At 39.5% G+C, this 16041-nt stretch overlaps 1 protein-coding gene across 9 annotated transcripts in view; it reads left to right on the forward strand.

The window, feature by feature from the left end:
• Positions 1-16041, forward strand: part of ZNF827 (zinc finger protein 827) — a 106201-nt gene that overhangs the window by 31094 nt on the left and 59066 nt on the right. For 8 of the 9 annotated variants that reach the window (XR_003535751.1, XR_003535752.1, XM_027692696.1 and 5 more), the window contains exons 3-4: positions 490-662; positions 10950-11433. Coding sequence is in view for 7 of the 9 variants with exons in the window: in XM_027692696.1 (XP_027548497.1) it covers positions 490-662; positions 10950-11433 (657 nt within the window). In the remaining 2 variants the exon portion in view is untranslated. The remainder of the gene's footprint in view (positions 1-489; positions 663-10949; positions 11434-16041) is intronic. The other variant, XM_027692697.1, reaches the window with a different exon arrangement.

The raw sequence follows: 16041 nt of genomic DNA on the forward strand, positions 1-16041 counted from the left end.
AGCTGTGGATTCTTCTATGCTTTATATCCTGCTTTCCTGCTGGCTGACCATCAGATATGGAAATGGATCATTTTTTAACAGTTAAGCATATTTTCCGTACCCTACTACAGCCAGCCTTTGATGGGAAATGAAGCTGCAAAGTGATGATTATAAGAGGCATTCATCTCAGTTCAGTTAAATTATAAAGAACATTAGGACCAGGTGAGGTAGAGTAGCATCCTCTACTGATTAGTGAAAGGATGTTTGGGGCATTAACCTTTATAAATTATGGTGACCTTTCTTAGAGGGATAATAACTAGATAAAGGGGAAGAGGCATATGTGAGGGGGAGGAACTGAAATTTCTGGTACCTGTTGTTGTTTAACTGATATGTCTCTTTACAGATGAAACTCTAGCATTGAAAAATGATATCTTGAGTATGTTTGCAAGGGGAAAGTATTTGCCAAGTGGCTGTAAAGGATCCTCTCTTTTTCTTCCCCCTTCTGCTAAGCCTCAGAAGAGGAAGGGGGAAAACCTTTCCAGTGTCCAATCTGTGGTTTGGTTATCAAGAGGAAGAGTTACTGGAAACGGCACATGGTGATTCACACAGGCTTGAAGAGTCATCAGTGCCCACTCTGTCCATTTCGCTGTGCACGCAAGGACAATCTCAAGTCACACATGAAGGTAAGGGAAGTGTTTTCTGACAACCAAAGTACTCGAAACATCAGTCAAAAAATGATGGCTTGTTTTATATATATGTATATATATATATATATTTCATTTGCATTTACAAGAACAAAATTTCCTTAGTTGTACTATGAATGATGCCTTTATTTAAGCACAGAGGCCATAAAAAGATAAAGAAATAACTTCTATTCCCTTGCTTGCCTTTCCATTTTATGCAATGTGGAAAACTGCCTTAGGTTATGTCAACTTGGTGCAGCACAAGCTGTCTGTGACTGACTCACTTCTGGACCTGGAACCACCAGATGCAGGGGTGTTGGGTTGGGATGTGGCACGCAATCACATCAGTGCTGCTTTTCAGGATGCCAGCTAGTAACTCTGCATGCCATTGCATCACAGTAAGTGGGCAAACCAACTTGGCCAGCTCTAGCAGGGATCTCTCCATTGCTTTCTACAGACAGGCCTGCAGTATAAACTTTTTTCTTGTTATGGGTTTTAACTGCCGGCAGCTCAGCAGTGAATCATCCGAACCAAAATGAATGACAGATTATTCTGTAATGTTTTGTTTTCAAGTGTTTCCATTAAGTTTAGAGTGTGCTCTTAACTCAGCCTAAGTTTCAGGCTCAAACTGAAGATGACCTTTTGAAGGAATCTGTATCTGTGTTGGTACAGAGAAATATAAAAATATAAAGAAACTCAGTGTCTGCTTAGCTGAAGTACTACATGGTTGCAACATAAAGAATGCCAGGTCTTGCAAGCTGTATAATATGCTTGATGAAGTAAAAATGATACCTGTCCTATTAGCCCTTCAATGAAGAAGCTGAAGTTCAAAAAAATTTCCCTTGTTAATGAAGTTGAGTTTTTTAGTAATAGTAAAATGTTTTATTATAATTAGCATTTTGTCTGTTTTAGACAAGTGTGTGTAATAGAGACTGGTGTGAAGGGGGACAGAAATGCCTGTTCAGGTTTCTTGCCTCCTTGAACAAAATGCCTGTTCAAGATGCTATTGCAGAATCTGAGCTTACTAGAGAGGAGCCTGACCTTCCTTACACTCAAATAACTATTCACTTCAGTTTAAGTTATTCAGATTCCATTGATTACAACAGCACATCTTGCCATGGTTTAGGTCATTGCTGGGTCTGAAATCATCCCCCTTAAGTCTGAAGGCTCATTCCTTAACACTTCAACTGTGAATCAATGCACTACTCCCAGGCATCCTTGGTGTATCATGCTAATCCTTATCAAGTAGGCTTGGTGTTTATGGCTCTTTCTTTTAGGACTTGGTGTTCTGTGTTGACTAGAGGGCACAGATGACCATCCTAAGTAGAAGATGAATAGATAGAATGGGAACACAGCATGTAAAGAAAGTGTTTTGGTTTGGGGTTTTTTTGTTGTTTGTTTGGTTGGTTTTTGTTTTTTTTTATTGTTTTCAGCTGTTGACAGCCTGCACAAAAGCATGCATCACCTACAAGCTTGCTATTCCCTGCCAAAGACCTGTTGTTTTCCCCTGCTTTGTAAAGGACATCCCTGTTATTCCCTGCACAGATACAGATACTTGTTCTCTGCTTTTTTTTGCCTTTTTGGCAAAAATTGTTTGCAGGTTGAGGGCCTATCCCTTCCTTTTTGGCATGGTGATTTCCATAGGTGGTCACTGGTGGGATATTGGAGAAACTTGGGGACTTTTTCACTGTCTCTATGTGCTCTCAGATTGGTGGCTCTCTGAGGCCTTTGTGCTCCTTTCTACTCGCCTCCCAACATTAATCTTTTCATTAACTGAGCCTGCATCAGCTTAAAACAGACCTCCTTGTACAGCCATGTAACATGTAGCATTAATTATTTGGTAATATGGAAATTATGACCAAGTAGTGCGGAGTTAGAAAACACTGAGGTCAGAGTCAGGCCCAGAGCTGCTTGACTCAATCTAAGAGATTACAGCCTCCTTTAGCCTTACTGTGAAGGCAATATCTGAAGTCTCCTCAATCAACACAGTCCAGTCATGCAGGTCATGATGGAGTTGGGGGTCTTTTCTGGTAAAACTGCTCCCTATTTGAGATGAAAGTAATTGTCTTTAAAAACTACGTGGTCTGCATTTTGATTTTGTCCTTGTTATAATCTCATGGATAGATGCAAAGAATCACAAGGACAACAATCTGAAAGTTTATGTTTCACCTTAATGTCAATCAGTTTCATACACACTTTCTCAATTGACTAGGCCATTTGTAAAAATATTTTCTATCACATCAAAATTGAAGCAGGTGAATGAGGTAAGGGCGTGTTAGTCGTGTCCAAAAGTGCCAGACATAATTTGAGGGTTTTTTTGGTGGAAGTATAAATAATTGATAACCAAATTAAAAATAAAAAGTACCAGATTTCTTTTCTCATTATAAAACAGTGCTTCTTTTGAATCTCTGTGTATATGAGATGATAATACCTGGCACATATGTAAGCCAACAGCGTTCCAAATGGAATGAATACACATCAGAAATGGTACAGCACAGCTGGGATCTACTTAGGATGCAGCATTCTGATTTTGCCAGTAGGTTGTTTCAGTTGTCTTCATTGTCTTAGTATCCTTTGGGAACCACCTGGCCTTATCTACTTCCTGGCAGGCAACTTGTGAAGGCAGAGCTGCTTCCAGCTCTCCAGCCCTCTCTCCCTCTCCATGAGGCAACTGTGGCTACAAGACACATTTTTCAAAACTAAAAATGCTACTCAAAATTAAGGTACTGGGTTGGTGTTTGTTGTTCATTATAAGCCAATTTTTTTATTCCAGAATGCTATCACAAATCAAGCTTTTTTCCTTTATGCTGCTCTTCGGTTTTCAGGTTTTATGCTCTATTGATAAAGGATGACAGGCAAAACCTGTTGAGGTGTTTTGTCCAGCTGCAGTCCTCAAAAAAAATCTAGTTGTCTTATCTATGTTATTTCTTCCTAGGCAGCATAGCCAAGAGTTTGAACCACCTCATCTTTTTTCTAGGTTCTTCTTAGGTATTCTCCTTGAAACTGATTATTCAGGGATTTAATTTCCATGAGTGGCTTGTGCGAGTCCATATGGACCTTCCTTACTGTCTGTATCTTTAGGTTAATGACAATAGCTATATAATATAAATACTGTGTAATTTCATGGTAATTATAAAGTGTCTAACTGACTGACCCAGAATACAACATTGCCAACAAACGTTTTTGGTGTCTTGTCACCTGCTATAGAGAAAATCTTAATAGAGAGCTGGAATGATTCCAGCCCTGACCCATATTCGGATCTACATGTGCTACCCACCACGCTGATGGAGCATTCTTCCAGCAGGGGCACTTTGCCAGGACCAACTCACAACTGGAGGCGAGGAAGTGAAAGGCGCAAGAAGGGAAACAGAAGGAAAGTTTCCACACAGACACACAAGGAACAAGGGAGGCTGAGTAGCCTGCCTTTTAAGGCACACAGTGTTATCTGTAATTGTTATATTGTGTTTAGATTCCACCGTGATAGGCACCTTAGAAAAATCCTAAAATAGACACAGTACAGAATTTTATTAGTCTGTTCTGGAGGCAAATTATGGTGCACACATAACAACAAGTTCTGGCCCTTATTCCCAGGAATCTGAGGGGAGCATCTCAGGACCTGATTCTGGTATCATAGCATGGTTTCCTGGGATTCTGAGAATACTGAGCTGAAAATGAAGCTGGAAAAAATGAATGGGTAACTCAGAGAGGTGTCTTGTCCAAGCAGGCCACAAGTATTGTGCTTGAGTTCTTCTCTCTGTTTATCTAAATATACATTCAGTTGGAATATGTTTTCTTCTTGAGAGAGTGAATTTCTTATGGACTTTTTCTGCAGAAAGCAATGGAAAGTTGTGGTGTAATTCAGTGAGATGTGTTCAGGCTTTTCTGTTTTTCCTGGTAGGGATTAAATTTACCTCAGAGCAATACCACAAGCATCAGTCAGACTTTGGCCACTTTGTGTCTTTGGATCATGCACATATCTTCCTCAGCAATTGGTGGACAGATAGGCTGTGAGATCATACAGATATGTTCCAAGAAAGCAACAGGATATTAGCCTGAGCACTTGGAAGGGGGAATGAGGAAGAGGAGCATATGGCCAAAACCAACATCTATAAATGTTCCTTGTACTGCTATATAGACCTAAGGCAGAAATGGGTAAGCTAGCCCTTCTAGCAGAGGAAAAGAAGTTTAGCATTGTGAACACATGCTGAAGCATGATGGTATGACAGCAAACGAGGAAAGAGAAGATAAGGCTTAGCAGAAAATTTAGATGCAGTGGTAGGCAGGTCATGTGATGCTCAACTACAGGATTTTCCTGCATTTGTTGCTTATGAAGAGGGACCATGTGGTAAGGTCTCAGATTAATGTTCCTGTGTAATATGAAGAGGGTTATAATCAGCTTCTCAGTTAGGGAGAGGCTATTAATTACATGATAGTGGGAATCAGGAAAGGCCCTGAAGAATGTAGCCAAGTGCTCACTGCCCCTTGGTGATCTGTAGGTGCTCACTGCCCCTTTTCCCTTTTTGTTCCTCAGCTAGTGTCAGACAACTGAATAAGCATTCCTAATCCATTTTTGTGAAGTATAGGACAAGTTATTTTAAAGCATCTTCACCATATTGGGAGAGGAAGTTGACTGTGTTTTATGAGGGCTTTTTTAGTTTGATTTAAGTTAAGCTTAAAGAGCCCTGGGAGCCACCTGTGATTCCATCAGCTGAGGGGAGGCAATACAAAATTGCACAGCTTTTCAACATGTTAAGTCTTTGCCCAGAGCCTCAGACAGGTGCCAAAAGTGACTTCAAGTATCTGCTTTTTAATCTTGTCACTTTTTGCATATGAGAAAAGGATAAGACAGGATATGCACTGATACCTTAAATCTCTAAGGAAAAAAAATACTGTTTTTTGAACACCTAGTCCAGTCTAGCACTGCAGAGAGGCTTTTTTTTCCCCCGCTTTGCTTTCAAGCGAAGCAAAGAAGTAGTTTCAAAAAGAAAATACTATATAAATAACGTATGTGTCCTGAGGGGAAGGATCATATCAAAACTAACACCGTAGCACTAAACTTTTGAAAATACAATACTTTAAAAATTAGGGAACTTGTCAGAAAATAGCATGAAATGAAAAAGCAGAGGGCACATGGTAGATGCAAAAGGGAAAGTGTAATCAAATGCGGTTGCAGAAGGCGGCATTTTACTAAAAGAGAGTTAAAACAAAAACAAACCCAGAAAAAAACCAGTACGTAGGCAGGTATGACTGACTGGCTGGGATGTAGTAGCTTTTGATTGTAGTAGTTGCTTAAACAGCTGCCCCTCATGGAAATGTTAATCCTCTTGAAAGCTGGTGAGAAAAACAAAACTTACAGGAGGCAAAAAAAGAAGCGATAATTAGGTCACAGAAAGTAAATAAAGAGTGAATAGCCAGAAGCAAATATAGCAGTGAATAGATTCAGCACCTCAACCACCTTATGGTCTGCTCTTGCTTAGGAATGGAGGTTCTCAAAAAAAAAAAATTCCTCTTACTCTGAGTATTTTTAAAATAATAATTAAAAAACCCTGTTAAATCCCACAAAAGAAAGGTGGATGCCTTTGTCTCATAACTAGAAGGGAGAGTTTGTGGAAAGCATTACCCCAATTTTAAGGAAGGGGAAAAGAAAAGTTCTACCACAGCAGTACTACAAAATTGCAGGACGTGCCTGTGTCACTGTATTGCTCATCCCTACTCCCTGGTGTATCCTGTTGGGTGGGATCACGTGTATTTGTGACTGTGGCACATCTATATGGCTGGTGAATCACCAGGGATGTTAATTTTAAGTATGAAAAGATGACCTAGGAAGCATCTTATGATAGCGGAAAAGTTAGTATGTCAACAAAGAAATGTAACAGAAAAAAAACAATACAGTGCTACAAATGATGTGATACGATAGGGACATGTGGTTTCTGTAAAAGAAAATCATGTGTTCTTATACTAAGATGTTTTGAGCATGTCAGGAGAATCATGAACTTAAGAATCAGTTGAAATTTATTTGGTCTATAAAAAAGCCTTTGGCAAAGCTTCTCACAGAGAAGCTGCCAAATAAATTAAGCAATATGATGTACTATGGCAAATTAGAAATCCACCAAGAGACAGTAAAACAAAGGGTAGGAAGGAATTAGCAATTTTAAGCATGACAAAAGGCTAACAGAGGGGTGTTCCATTACTAAAAGTGGAATTGTGCATATTTTAGCAAATGTGATCTGCACAAAATGATGACTGTGGGTAAGAAAATTGTAGATGATACAACCTTATGTGCATGAATCAAGATTAGAAAAGGCAAAGCTTGAAAGGAAAAAAAAAAGGCTGACTGACTGATAAACAAGGGGGCAAATGAAGTTATTGTTGACGAATACAAGGTACTGTACCTTGGAAACCGGAGTCTAATAATGCACCTGGCTGTCTGATATAATGAACTGTAACTGCTCAGGAAAAATATCTGGATATCATTGTAGACAGTTCAATGAAAACCTTTTCTTGGCATGCACAGGAGTGGTTAAAAAGTACACTAAATATTTGAGTGTCTGGAGAATAAAACAGAAATAACACTGAAAATATGACAATGCCATTATTACCATATGGTATGCTGCCACTTCTGGTCACTGCATCAAAAGAGACATATCAGAAATAGAAGGGATTTTAAAAGCTGGCAATGAAAATTATTAGTGGGTTAGCAAAGAAAGAACTCCCTCTGAAGAAAGAAGCTGAAAAGAATGGGACTGCCAGGAGGGTGAGAGAGGTGTGATCAAAGGTGGGAGGTGTGATAAGAATAATGCATGCGATAGAGAAGAAAAATGCAATTGCCTCTTTTTTTCTTTCTTGTAATTTGAGAATGAGGAGGCAGAAAGAGAAACTGAAAGAAACAAAACTTAAAAACTGTGACCAATAGATTAGTTGTATCGAAGTCCTCAAACCAGCCTAAAGTTTGTAAGCACTGTATAGTTTTGTTGAAAAGATCGAGCACACGCTGAAATAACTGTAGAAACACAAAATATCATTTGAGAGTGGGCAGACTGTAGGGTTAATAAAGATAATAGAAGTACTTTGCCCAAACAAGGAGAACATCCGTGGTTAAAGGAAATAAACTCAGAAGCCAGAAGCCTGTAAGTGTTTCTGACATAAGTCAAACAGTAGTTTTATGGGATTTTGAAAGAAGCATTCTCTATGAGCAGGTTGTGCGCTATGGCTTGTTGCAGTGTAATTCAGACAGATCCAAAGCTGGCAGCAGCTGGGCTCAGACTTGGACTTTGGGGAAAACCTGCCAGCTGCACTCTTGTCTCCTCCTGCCTGTGATTCTTGCAGGAATGGCCTATTTGAGTCTAAAGAAGACATCTGATGGTTTGAGTAGCATTAACACAGTGTAAGAGCCATTCTCTGTCTCATGGAGGGAGAAGGCAGCTTTTTGGACTACAACATTGTGTGGCCTAGATCTCCCCTGTGGCTTTCTGTGTAGCTCTACAGGGTTTCTTGTTTTTCATTCTGCAGCAAGTAGTTACTGCCTTGACTTTTCCCTCCAAATAGCATAGAATGGCCAATTCTTGGCTCTTTCAGCTGCTCTTGAATTAGAAAATAAGGGACAGTTTTTTCTTTAGAGGGACTTTTGCTTCAGTTTCTAACAGTGTTCAAATTTTTAAATGAAAAATATTATGTATTTTTTAAAATAAAATAATAAAAATATGTTAAAATCTTCTGGTGGCAGTGGACTTTGGACATTGGAGGCTAAATATTGGGCTTGATGTTTTTTCATATGTTTTTTGTTTTCTAGATCTAAAATTTTTCCTTTCTATATGAAAATATTTGGGCTTGAATTCTGTCCTTCCTTCAGCTGCAAGTTATAAACGTACTTTGTTTTATGAGAAATCCATAGAATTTTTCAGCTGTTACTCTCTTTAGGCAGGAGAAAAATCCAAATCAAATGAATCAGTCACTCCTATTTTCATCCATTCTCAAAAGATATTGCAGGGGTGGCATGCCATACTCCCAAGGAGAGAAGGTGGGCTCCCACATTGACTCAGCCTTCTGAAGGGATTGTACTGATGATAGTGATAAGGGCCTCTAGAAGAAGTGGTTAAATATGTAGGCAGAGAAATGTTGATTGAAGGGGATCCTGGAGAGAAATCCTGACACAGAATCTCAGTGGGTGTAAGAGATAGAGTTGCCATGGTGAGAGTGCTTGCTACCATCAGTACATCTTGGTGCTCTTCTTGAAGAGTGCTGTGAATACTGACTGCTGTGCTCACAGACCGTCCTGTTTCCAGTAGTGTAGACAGGCAATCTGCTTGGCATTTCCATTGTAACCTGTTAATATTTAGGATTTATTGTACTGCTATTCTTCTGTGAGGTTGCTTTAAATCTGTTAGGTTACCATTAGCTTCTCTTTTTTTTTTTTTGTTGTTGTCAGGTGCAGTTATAAGATTCCAGAATTACTTTGTCTGTAAATGTCATGCTTATAAAATACTGAGAATGTCATTCTGTGAAACAGCTGGCCAAGAGAAGTTCTCTCTTGCAGTGTGTTTGTCTAGTACTATTCTCTGGAGCCCTGGAAGAACTGCTGAATGAAAAGCTATACAGCACTAGTGAAATGTGTCTTCACTGAATGTAAAAAGTACAAAAAGAGGGACATCTCCCAGCTTCATGTTTTAGCAGACCAGAATTGAGGTCTTGTGTTTGTAGAGCTGGGAATCCTGGATTGTGAACGAATTCCTCTTACTACACAGAAAATTAACTGGGCCAAGTCTACAACCATGGGAAACTTCAGCCTGAATTTTGTCAGGGCTGTGTTTGGGAAATGCTGCTGTTACCCCAGAGCTCTGCAGTGTCTGCACTAGGACTCTTGGGATGTAGATCTCAGCTCTGCAGGAGACTGGAAAGTGCTGAAAGCCTTAGCTAAAGCTGGGTTTTCTAAGCTCCCTGGTGTAGAGCTGAGCTTTGATTAGAGCTGGAGCTCTCAGGGCTTTTGGACTCCCAAATTGTAGCAGCAAGTCTTGGATCCCTGGCACAGCTGGCTGCTACTGAGCCAAGCCCAGGGAGCAAGGGAAAGAGTGCCACTCAGTAGGGTAGGGGAATCACGCCTTGTTTGCCAAGAGTTCATCAAACTTTTCCATGTTTCAGGTGAAATATTTTGCTTACAACAAATTGCCATTTTCCAACAGAAATCTGTCTCACTGAAATGTTTCCAACCAACTCGAGTCACAAGTGAAAGCTCAGTCTGGTGCCAGTTTGCCCTGATCACGTGTTCATCAATTAGGAAGGAACAAATGTATATATTTGCCAGTCTTTTTGCAGGCACTAGCCCGGAATGCCACTGTCAGGATTTAAAATTTATTTGTGAAGTCACAGTGAAAAAACTTTTCAATAGAACTGCTGCTATTACTCTGGGCTCAGTTGTTCCTTCCCTGCAACGAGTACTGTATCAGGCAAGAAATTGTATAATTATATGTACATAATTTATATAGTTTGAGTGCGTCTGCTCATATAATGTGTTAGCCATTATATATGGGTGGATGGAGTTCTCTTTAAAAGGTAATAAGGATCAAACCTAGTACCTAGGATACTAGGCATTGTGTTCATACTGGAGCATGCAGGCTCTGTGAGAAAGAGTCTGCAGTCAGAGTATGAGGACAGTAAGATTAACTGTGATTCTTAATAGACTGTTAGAATAAATTGCAAACACCATCTTTTATGTTTGTATTTTATCATAACAGAGCTGTTTGTTTTCTGGTAGAATTAATTTGCAGCAAACTATTTCAGTAACTCCTTGGTATTGCCAGGTGCTGTGTTTTTACCCTAATGATACATAAATCAATGAAAGACATTGCTATGCAGGTTGGTTTGGTTTTTTTGTTGGATTGCTCTGAACAATTTTGATTTGTGAGGTTGCAAAGAATGATGTTTGCTTTTAATCAAGAAAGCTACTAGTTACAGTTTGGAAGTCTTTATGTACTGACAGGTCATCAGGATCTGGTTGTAAGGACTGTTTGATCCAAAGCAGACTTCATCATTTCCAAGCTGCAGAAACAGATGTTCCTGATTTTTCTGTTTTCAGTTGAGCCTGATGTTTGTGTTCTTTGACTTACATGTGAAAGAATTCTACTGTTCTTAGTGCCTGACTGCTTTCCAAGTGCTAAGAATGAAGAGTTGACTCATTAGCTAGCATCTTCTTTTTTATTTAAAATAACATGAAAAATGTAGAGTTGAGATTTCTACAATGCTATTAATCTGTTTTGCTTAACACATGCTTTTATCTTTCACCTCTTGAACCAGGTTCATCAGCACCAAGACAGGGGTGAGACCTTTCAATGCCAGCTTTGCCCTTTTACCTCCTCCCGCCACTTCAGCCTGAAACTCCATATGCGTTGCCATCAACATTTCCTCAGGACAGAATCTAAAGTGAAGGAGGAAATACCAGAAACTGAGGTGAAGGGCTCACCACAGCTAAACAGTGACTCCTGCCCGGGACCACAGAGGGAAGGAGGTGGACCTGACCTCACGGGATCAGCATCTGTATCTAAAACACCTGATGTGGCTGGGCAGCCTGGTGGGGGTGTTCCACCTTTACTAGTGAAAGAAGAGCCCAAAGATGACAGTGGTGTCTCAGTTGCACCTTTTGCTCTTAACACTGTTGACAGAGCCCCCAACAACACAAAGCTGAAAGACTCCTCTGACTTTGTGGCCAACACAGCATCAGCACTATTCAGCCAAGACATCTCTGTCAAGATGGCATCAGATTTTCTTATGAAGCTGTCAGGTAATTGAGCAGCAAGCGGCAGCATCAGCTGCTCCTTCACGGGCTAAGAAACACTTTGCCTTGGGTTTGCTAAGTCACAGAATTGCAAGGAGAGTAACCTTTTAGCTTCTTAACTTAAAATTTCTTGTTTCTTTTGGGAGAGGTGCATGATGGGGAGAGGAAACAGTGAGAAAAGAGAGTGATTTTGCTGTTTAGTTGGTGGGATTGGGAGTGAGAACTTTTTATCCAGGCTTTGAAGTTCATTGGCAATTACCTTGGCAAATCTCATTTGGTGTGTTTTTAAGGTATGCTGAATACCTGTAGTTCTGGTTTGAAATCACACTGGTTTGAATATTCAGCTCTTAAGTTCTCTGCCTTTACACCCCTGTTAAAAAGGACCAATAAAGTATTGGTCACCTTCCTTTCAGAGTAGTATTTGAGGTCTAAGTAATAAATACATATGAAGTAGGAGTGTTACTGCATTTCTTGGTTATTAACTCTTTTTTTAAAAGGGTGGTCCCAGATTCATGAACAACTTTTAATTTTTTTATTATTTTACTTGAAATCCCTATCTAATGCAAAGCATGTGTTTACTGGTTTTTTTGCTGTCAGATTATTGCTGTAGGAATGATATTCATATGTGAGACTCTGAAGTGGACGATGTGTTTAGGGTGAATATTATATTTTATGTGCTTTTCTATTGATATGACTGAATACTTCAGGACGGTCGATATGCTGGGGAGGTGCTCTATACCAAAGTTTTTCAAAATTGGCCTTGAATTTTTAAAGAGAAAAAGTCAGGAAAAATGTTGCTGAAGAAACTTCTGTTTCACAAGCAGATGTCAGTTCCTAGGGCAAGTTTTAGACTTTGGAGATAGAAGATAATCTTTTCAATAGAGAATAATTAGTCACCTTTCTCTTTTAAATGGAAAGTGAGTTACATTTTAGCAAATTTTATTGTGACGTAAACTAAGGAATTAGCTCTGTCTTAATGCCATTGCCTTGGTGGAACCACAGCCATTTATTTAAGTGAGGCTTGCAGTCCTCATCTGCCCAGACTTTTATACCTCTGGGATCACAGTTCTGTGAAGAATTGAGTTCAATGGGTAAACACAAAAAATCAAGACTGAGGCTTCATGGAGCCAAGCTGGAAAACAGAAAAGAGCTAAGGGCAAGCAGGAGTTGAATTGGGCTGGCATAAATGGTTTGCTGTGTGGGTTGGAAGAAACCATAGAACCCTCCCTTTAAAAAAAATGTAATAATCCATTGATATAATTTATTGCTATGACTAACAAAAAGCGGGCAGGATGAGTCTGTTTTGATTTGCTGGTACATTTTTTTTACTTGAGTTTCAAATTTGGCCTCTATATGAAATCCATTTTGCATTGTCTAAGAGCTGTCCCACAGACGAGGTTGTTCTGATCTCAATCTTTAGATTTGGGTTGCTGTGCATGAAGTGGCTCTTGCACATCAGCAGTACTGACCTGGAGATGGTAGTGCTCATGATGGCTGCATGTAGCAGAAAGCAGGAGGGGAGGGGGGAAAACCTGAAAGCTGAGAAAACATACAACATTTTGATGTGCTGCTTTTCGTGTAGCAGTTGATGGGAAGCTGTTTACAGTTTGGCAGACGGTCGTGTTTTCAATGTCTGATCTATTGGCATCAGAAAAAGGACACTTAATGTACGTTATTCATGCAAAAGGCCTATGCAGTTATTTTATGGTGACTTACTAAAGGTCTTCAAACCTGACTTGTATGCACTGTTACCTAGCAACATGTTATAAAGTCACTGGGGGAACGAGATGTATGTGTAATTTTGTATGTCCGCATATTTGGATTAAAATGTGCTGCCAGTCACCAAGTTTGCTACACAAGAAGAGCAATGTCTAAAGGAAAGGAATTTCTTTTCTTCTGAGATTTGTTTTGTTACATACGTTTACTGCATGCTTTCCTCCATATAGTGTACATAAATTTAGAGAAGAAGTAATTCTCTTTTAGCAAGTTGGCTAAGTATTAGCTGCATTTTGACGGTTTGCTGTGCTGAACGAAGTTCCTTTGAGTGATTTCTTTATTACCACAGTCTTGTTAGGCCCATCAGAGCTTCAATTATTTGCCCTACCTTTCCAATGATATAAATCTTTTGACATCTCAAATTGTATATCCCAATTGTAACAGCCAGCACAGATTTGTGAGACCAAATTATGTCAAAACAATCTAATTTTCTTCTCTGACAGGCCTTGTGGCTAAGAAAGAAGCAGTAGATAGATACACAGACTTTTAGAATTTGGCGTTTATTAATATTGAATATTGATGGTTTAAATGAACGTTTATTTTTGCTTGCCAGTGCCTATTGCTCCTCTTCTTGGAGGGGGCCTGTTGGTTCTCATTTCTGTGCAGTTTCAGCCTCTGCTTTTTCCAAGTGTGTGACTCAGAGGAGCGCTTGTCTCCCTTCAGACCTGACTTCCAGTTTCTAAAAGTTTAACTGGCGCACCGAGGGTGAAAGATGGTACAAAATTGGTGTTTATTAAGTGTTGGGAATTTTAAAACTGAATCTTAATAAGCATGTGTATAATCTTGACACTCAGTATTATTTCTGAGTGTGCAGTGCAGCACCTCTCTAGTCTAGATGAAGTGGATGTCAGATGGTTGGAAAAGAGTCATTGAAAGCAGTCCACAGTCAAAAGAGAAGAGTTGCAGTCAAAAGAGATCTGTGAAAAACGTGGAACTGTTCAACAAACAGTTGCACAAAACACGAGACCAGGAACAACTATCTAGGTAACAGTTCTGTGGGAAAGGAACAGGAGTTAACAGCATCATACTGGTGCTAAAAAGGGCATAATTGTACTGGGATACAATAGAGAAATAGCCTCAAAGAAGGGGGAAACAGTCCTGTTCTTCTCAGTCTTGCTGAAGTCCAAGGTTTTGGCACTATAGCTTATAAAGAGTGCAGATAGATAGAAAGATTTAAAAGGATACAGTGGAAATGACTGGGAAGTTTAGAAAACATGTCCAGTGAGGAGGGCTAAAAGGGAGTAGGCTGTGAAGCCCATAGAGAAGACTAATGAGCCTTTAATGCATTAAAATGTTTGTCATAGGGAGAAGGAAATAATCTGTTGATGATTCATTATAGAACCATAGAATTATTTGTGTTGGAAAAGACCTTAAAGATAACCTAATCCCAACCCCCGTGCCGTGGGCAGGGACACCTCCCACTAGACCACATTTCTCAAAACCCCATCCAACGTGGCCTTGAAAACTGCCAGGGATGGGGCATCCACAACTTCTCTGGGCAAGCTGTTCCAGTGCCTCACCACCCTCACAGTAAAGAATTTCTTCTGTATATTGAACGTAAATTTCCCCTCTTTCCATTTGAACCCATTACTCCTTGTCCTGTCACTACAGTTCCTGATGAACAGTCTCTCTCCGGCTTCCCTGTTGACAGATGTAGGCACATGATGTCTCTCCACCCATATCCACCAATGCTTAGCCCTGTCATAGAAGGCCACCAAATTCGTCAGGCATTATTTTTCCCTTAGTTAAGCCATGTGGGTTTGTCACTTATCACCTCTTTGTTTCCTATATGCCTTAGCACAGTTTCCAGGAGAATGGAAATTATCATGATTAATCATAAAATCATCGTAATTAGGACAAAAATTTACAGGATTATATTGCTGTAAGTTTTAAGTTAGAATTAGGAACGTCTTTCCACAGTTAAGCTATTTAAACCTCTGTGATAGTTTGGCTGGAGAGACTGAGGCATCTCTGCCACTGGACAAATTTAAAAACATGTTCAGAAAGGGTTAGGGGAGCTTTAGATTTAAAGAGGTTGAGAAATAGTGGTGTGGGTGACCTTTTGAGACCCCTTCATCCCCAATTCTGTGCCATTGCTTGCCAGAAAGATATGTAGTTACATGTTTTATGAAATAAGGCATAACATAAATCACCAAATGTAAATCTAAAAGTTAAAAGAAATCTTGATTTTTTTTTTTTCCAGATTCCATTCTCCAGGTCCTAGTTTTAATTAGGAGAGGGTTTAAAATTCACAAGAAATTTAAAAGGGTTCTCTGAAATTTTATTTAAATTTGTTTGTAAAGGGAATTAGCAGATGACTGAACATATAAACGGAAGAATACTTAAGCACGGGCATGTTTTTACCTTCAAATCTTCCCTCTTTTATTTCGGTAGAACTGCTTACATGGCTTTAAGTTGCCCGAGTACTTTGCGGTATCAGTGCTTTGCCAGAATGTTTTCTTCCCCCAGTCCATTAATTCCATATTGAAACTTTGTAACAGCATTCATATCTTAATTTGAGGAGTATTTGCTTTTCCTGTTTCAAAGGTTTCAGTGGCAGACATTATACAACCCATTTCTTTAAATACTGATGTCCTTCCACCCACTTTTAAGGCTTGGGGTTTTTTTGTAATAAAAAAGTGTCTTTCACAATGATCCAAATTACAATGGCCAGTGTACCCTAGTGGTGTTATTATTGTGCCTGTGTTATGTGCTGCAGTTACTTTTAACATTTGAAAATAAATGAATCCCAACAAAATGAATGGGATTCTTGCACTATTGCTCTCAAAGGGATTCTGTGTGGAAACAGTAATTGTAACACATACTTCACTGCTGGCC

The sequence above is a fragment of the Neopelma chrysocephalum genome, unplaced genomic scaffold (assembly GCF_003984885.1).
Source record: "Neopelma chrysocephalum unplaced genomic scaffold, ASM398488v2 Primary Assembly neopelma1_88, whole genome shotgun sequence".
Classification (NCBI taxonomy): Eukaryota; Metazoa; Chordata; class Aves; order Passeriformes; family Pipridae; genus Neopelma; species Neopelma chrysocephalum.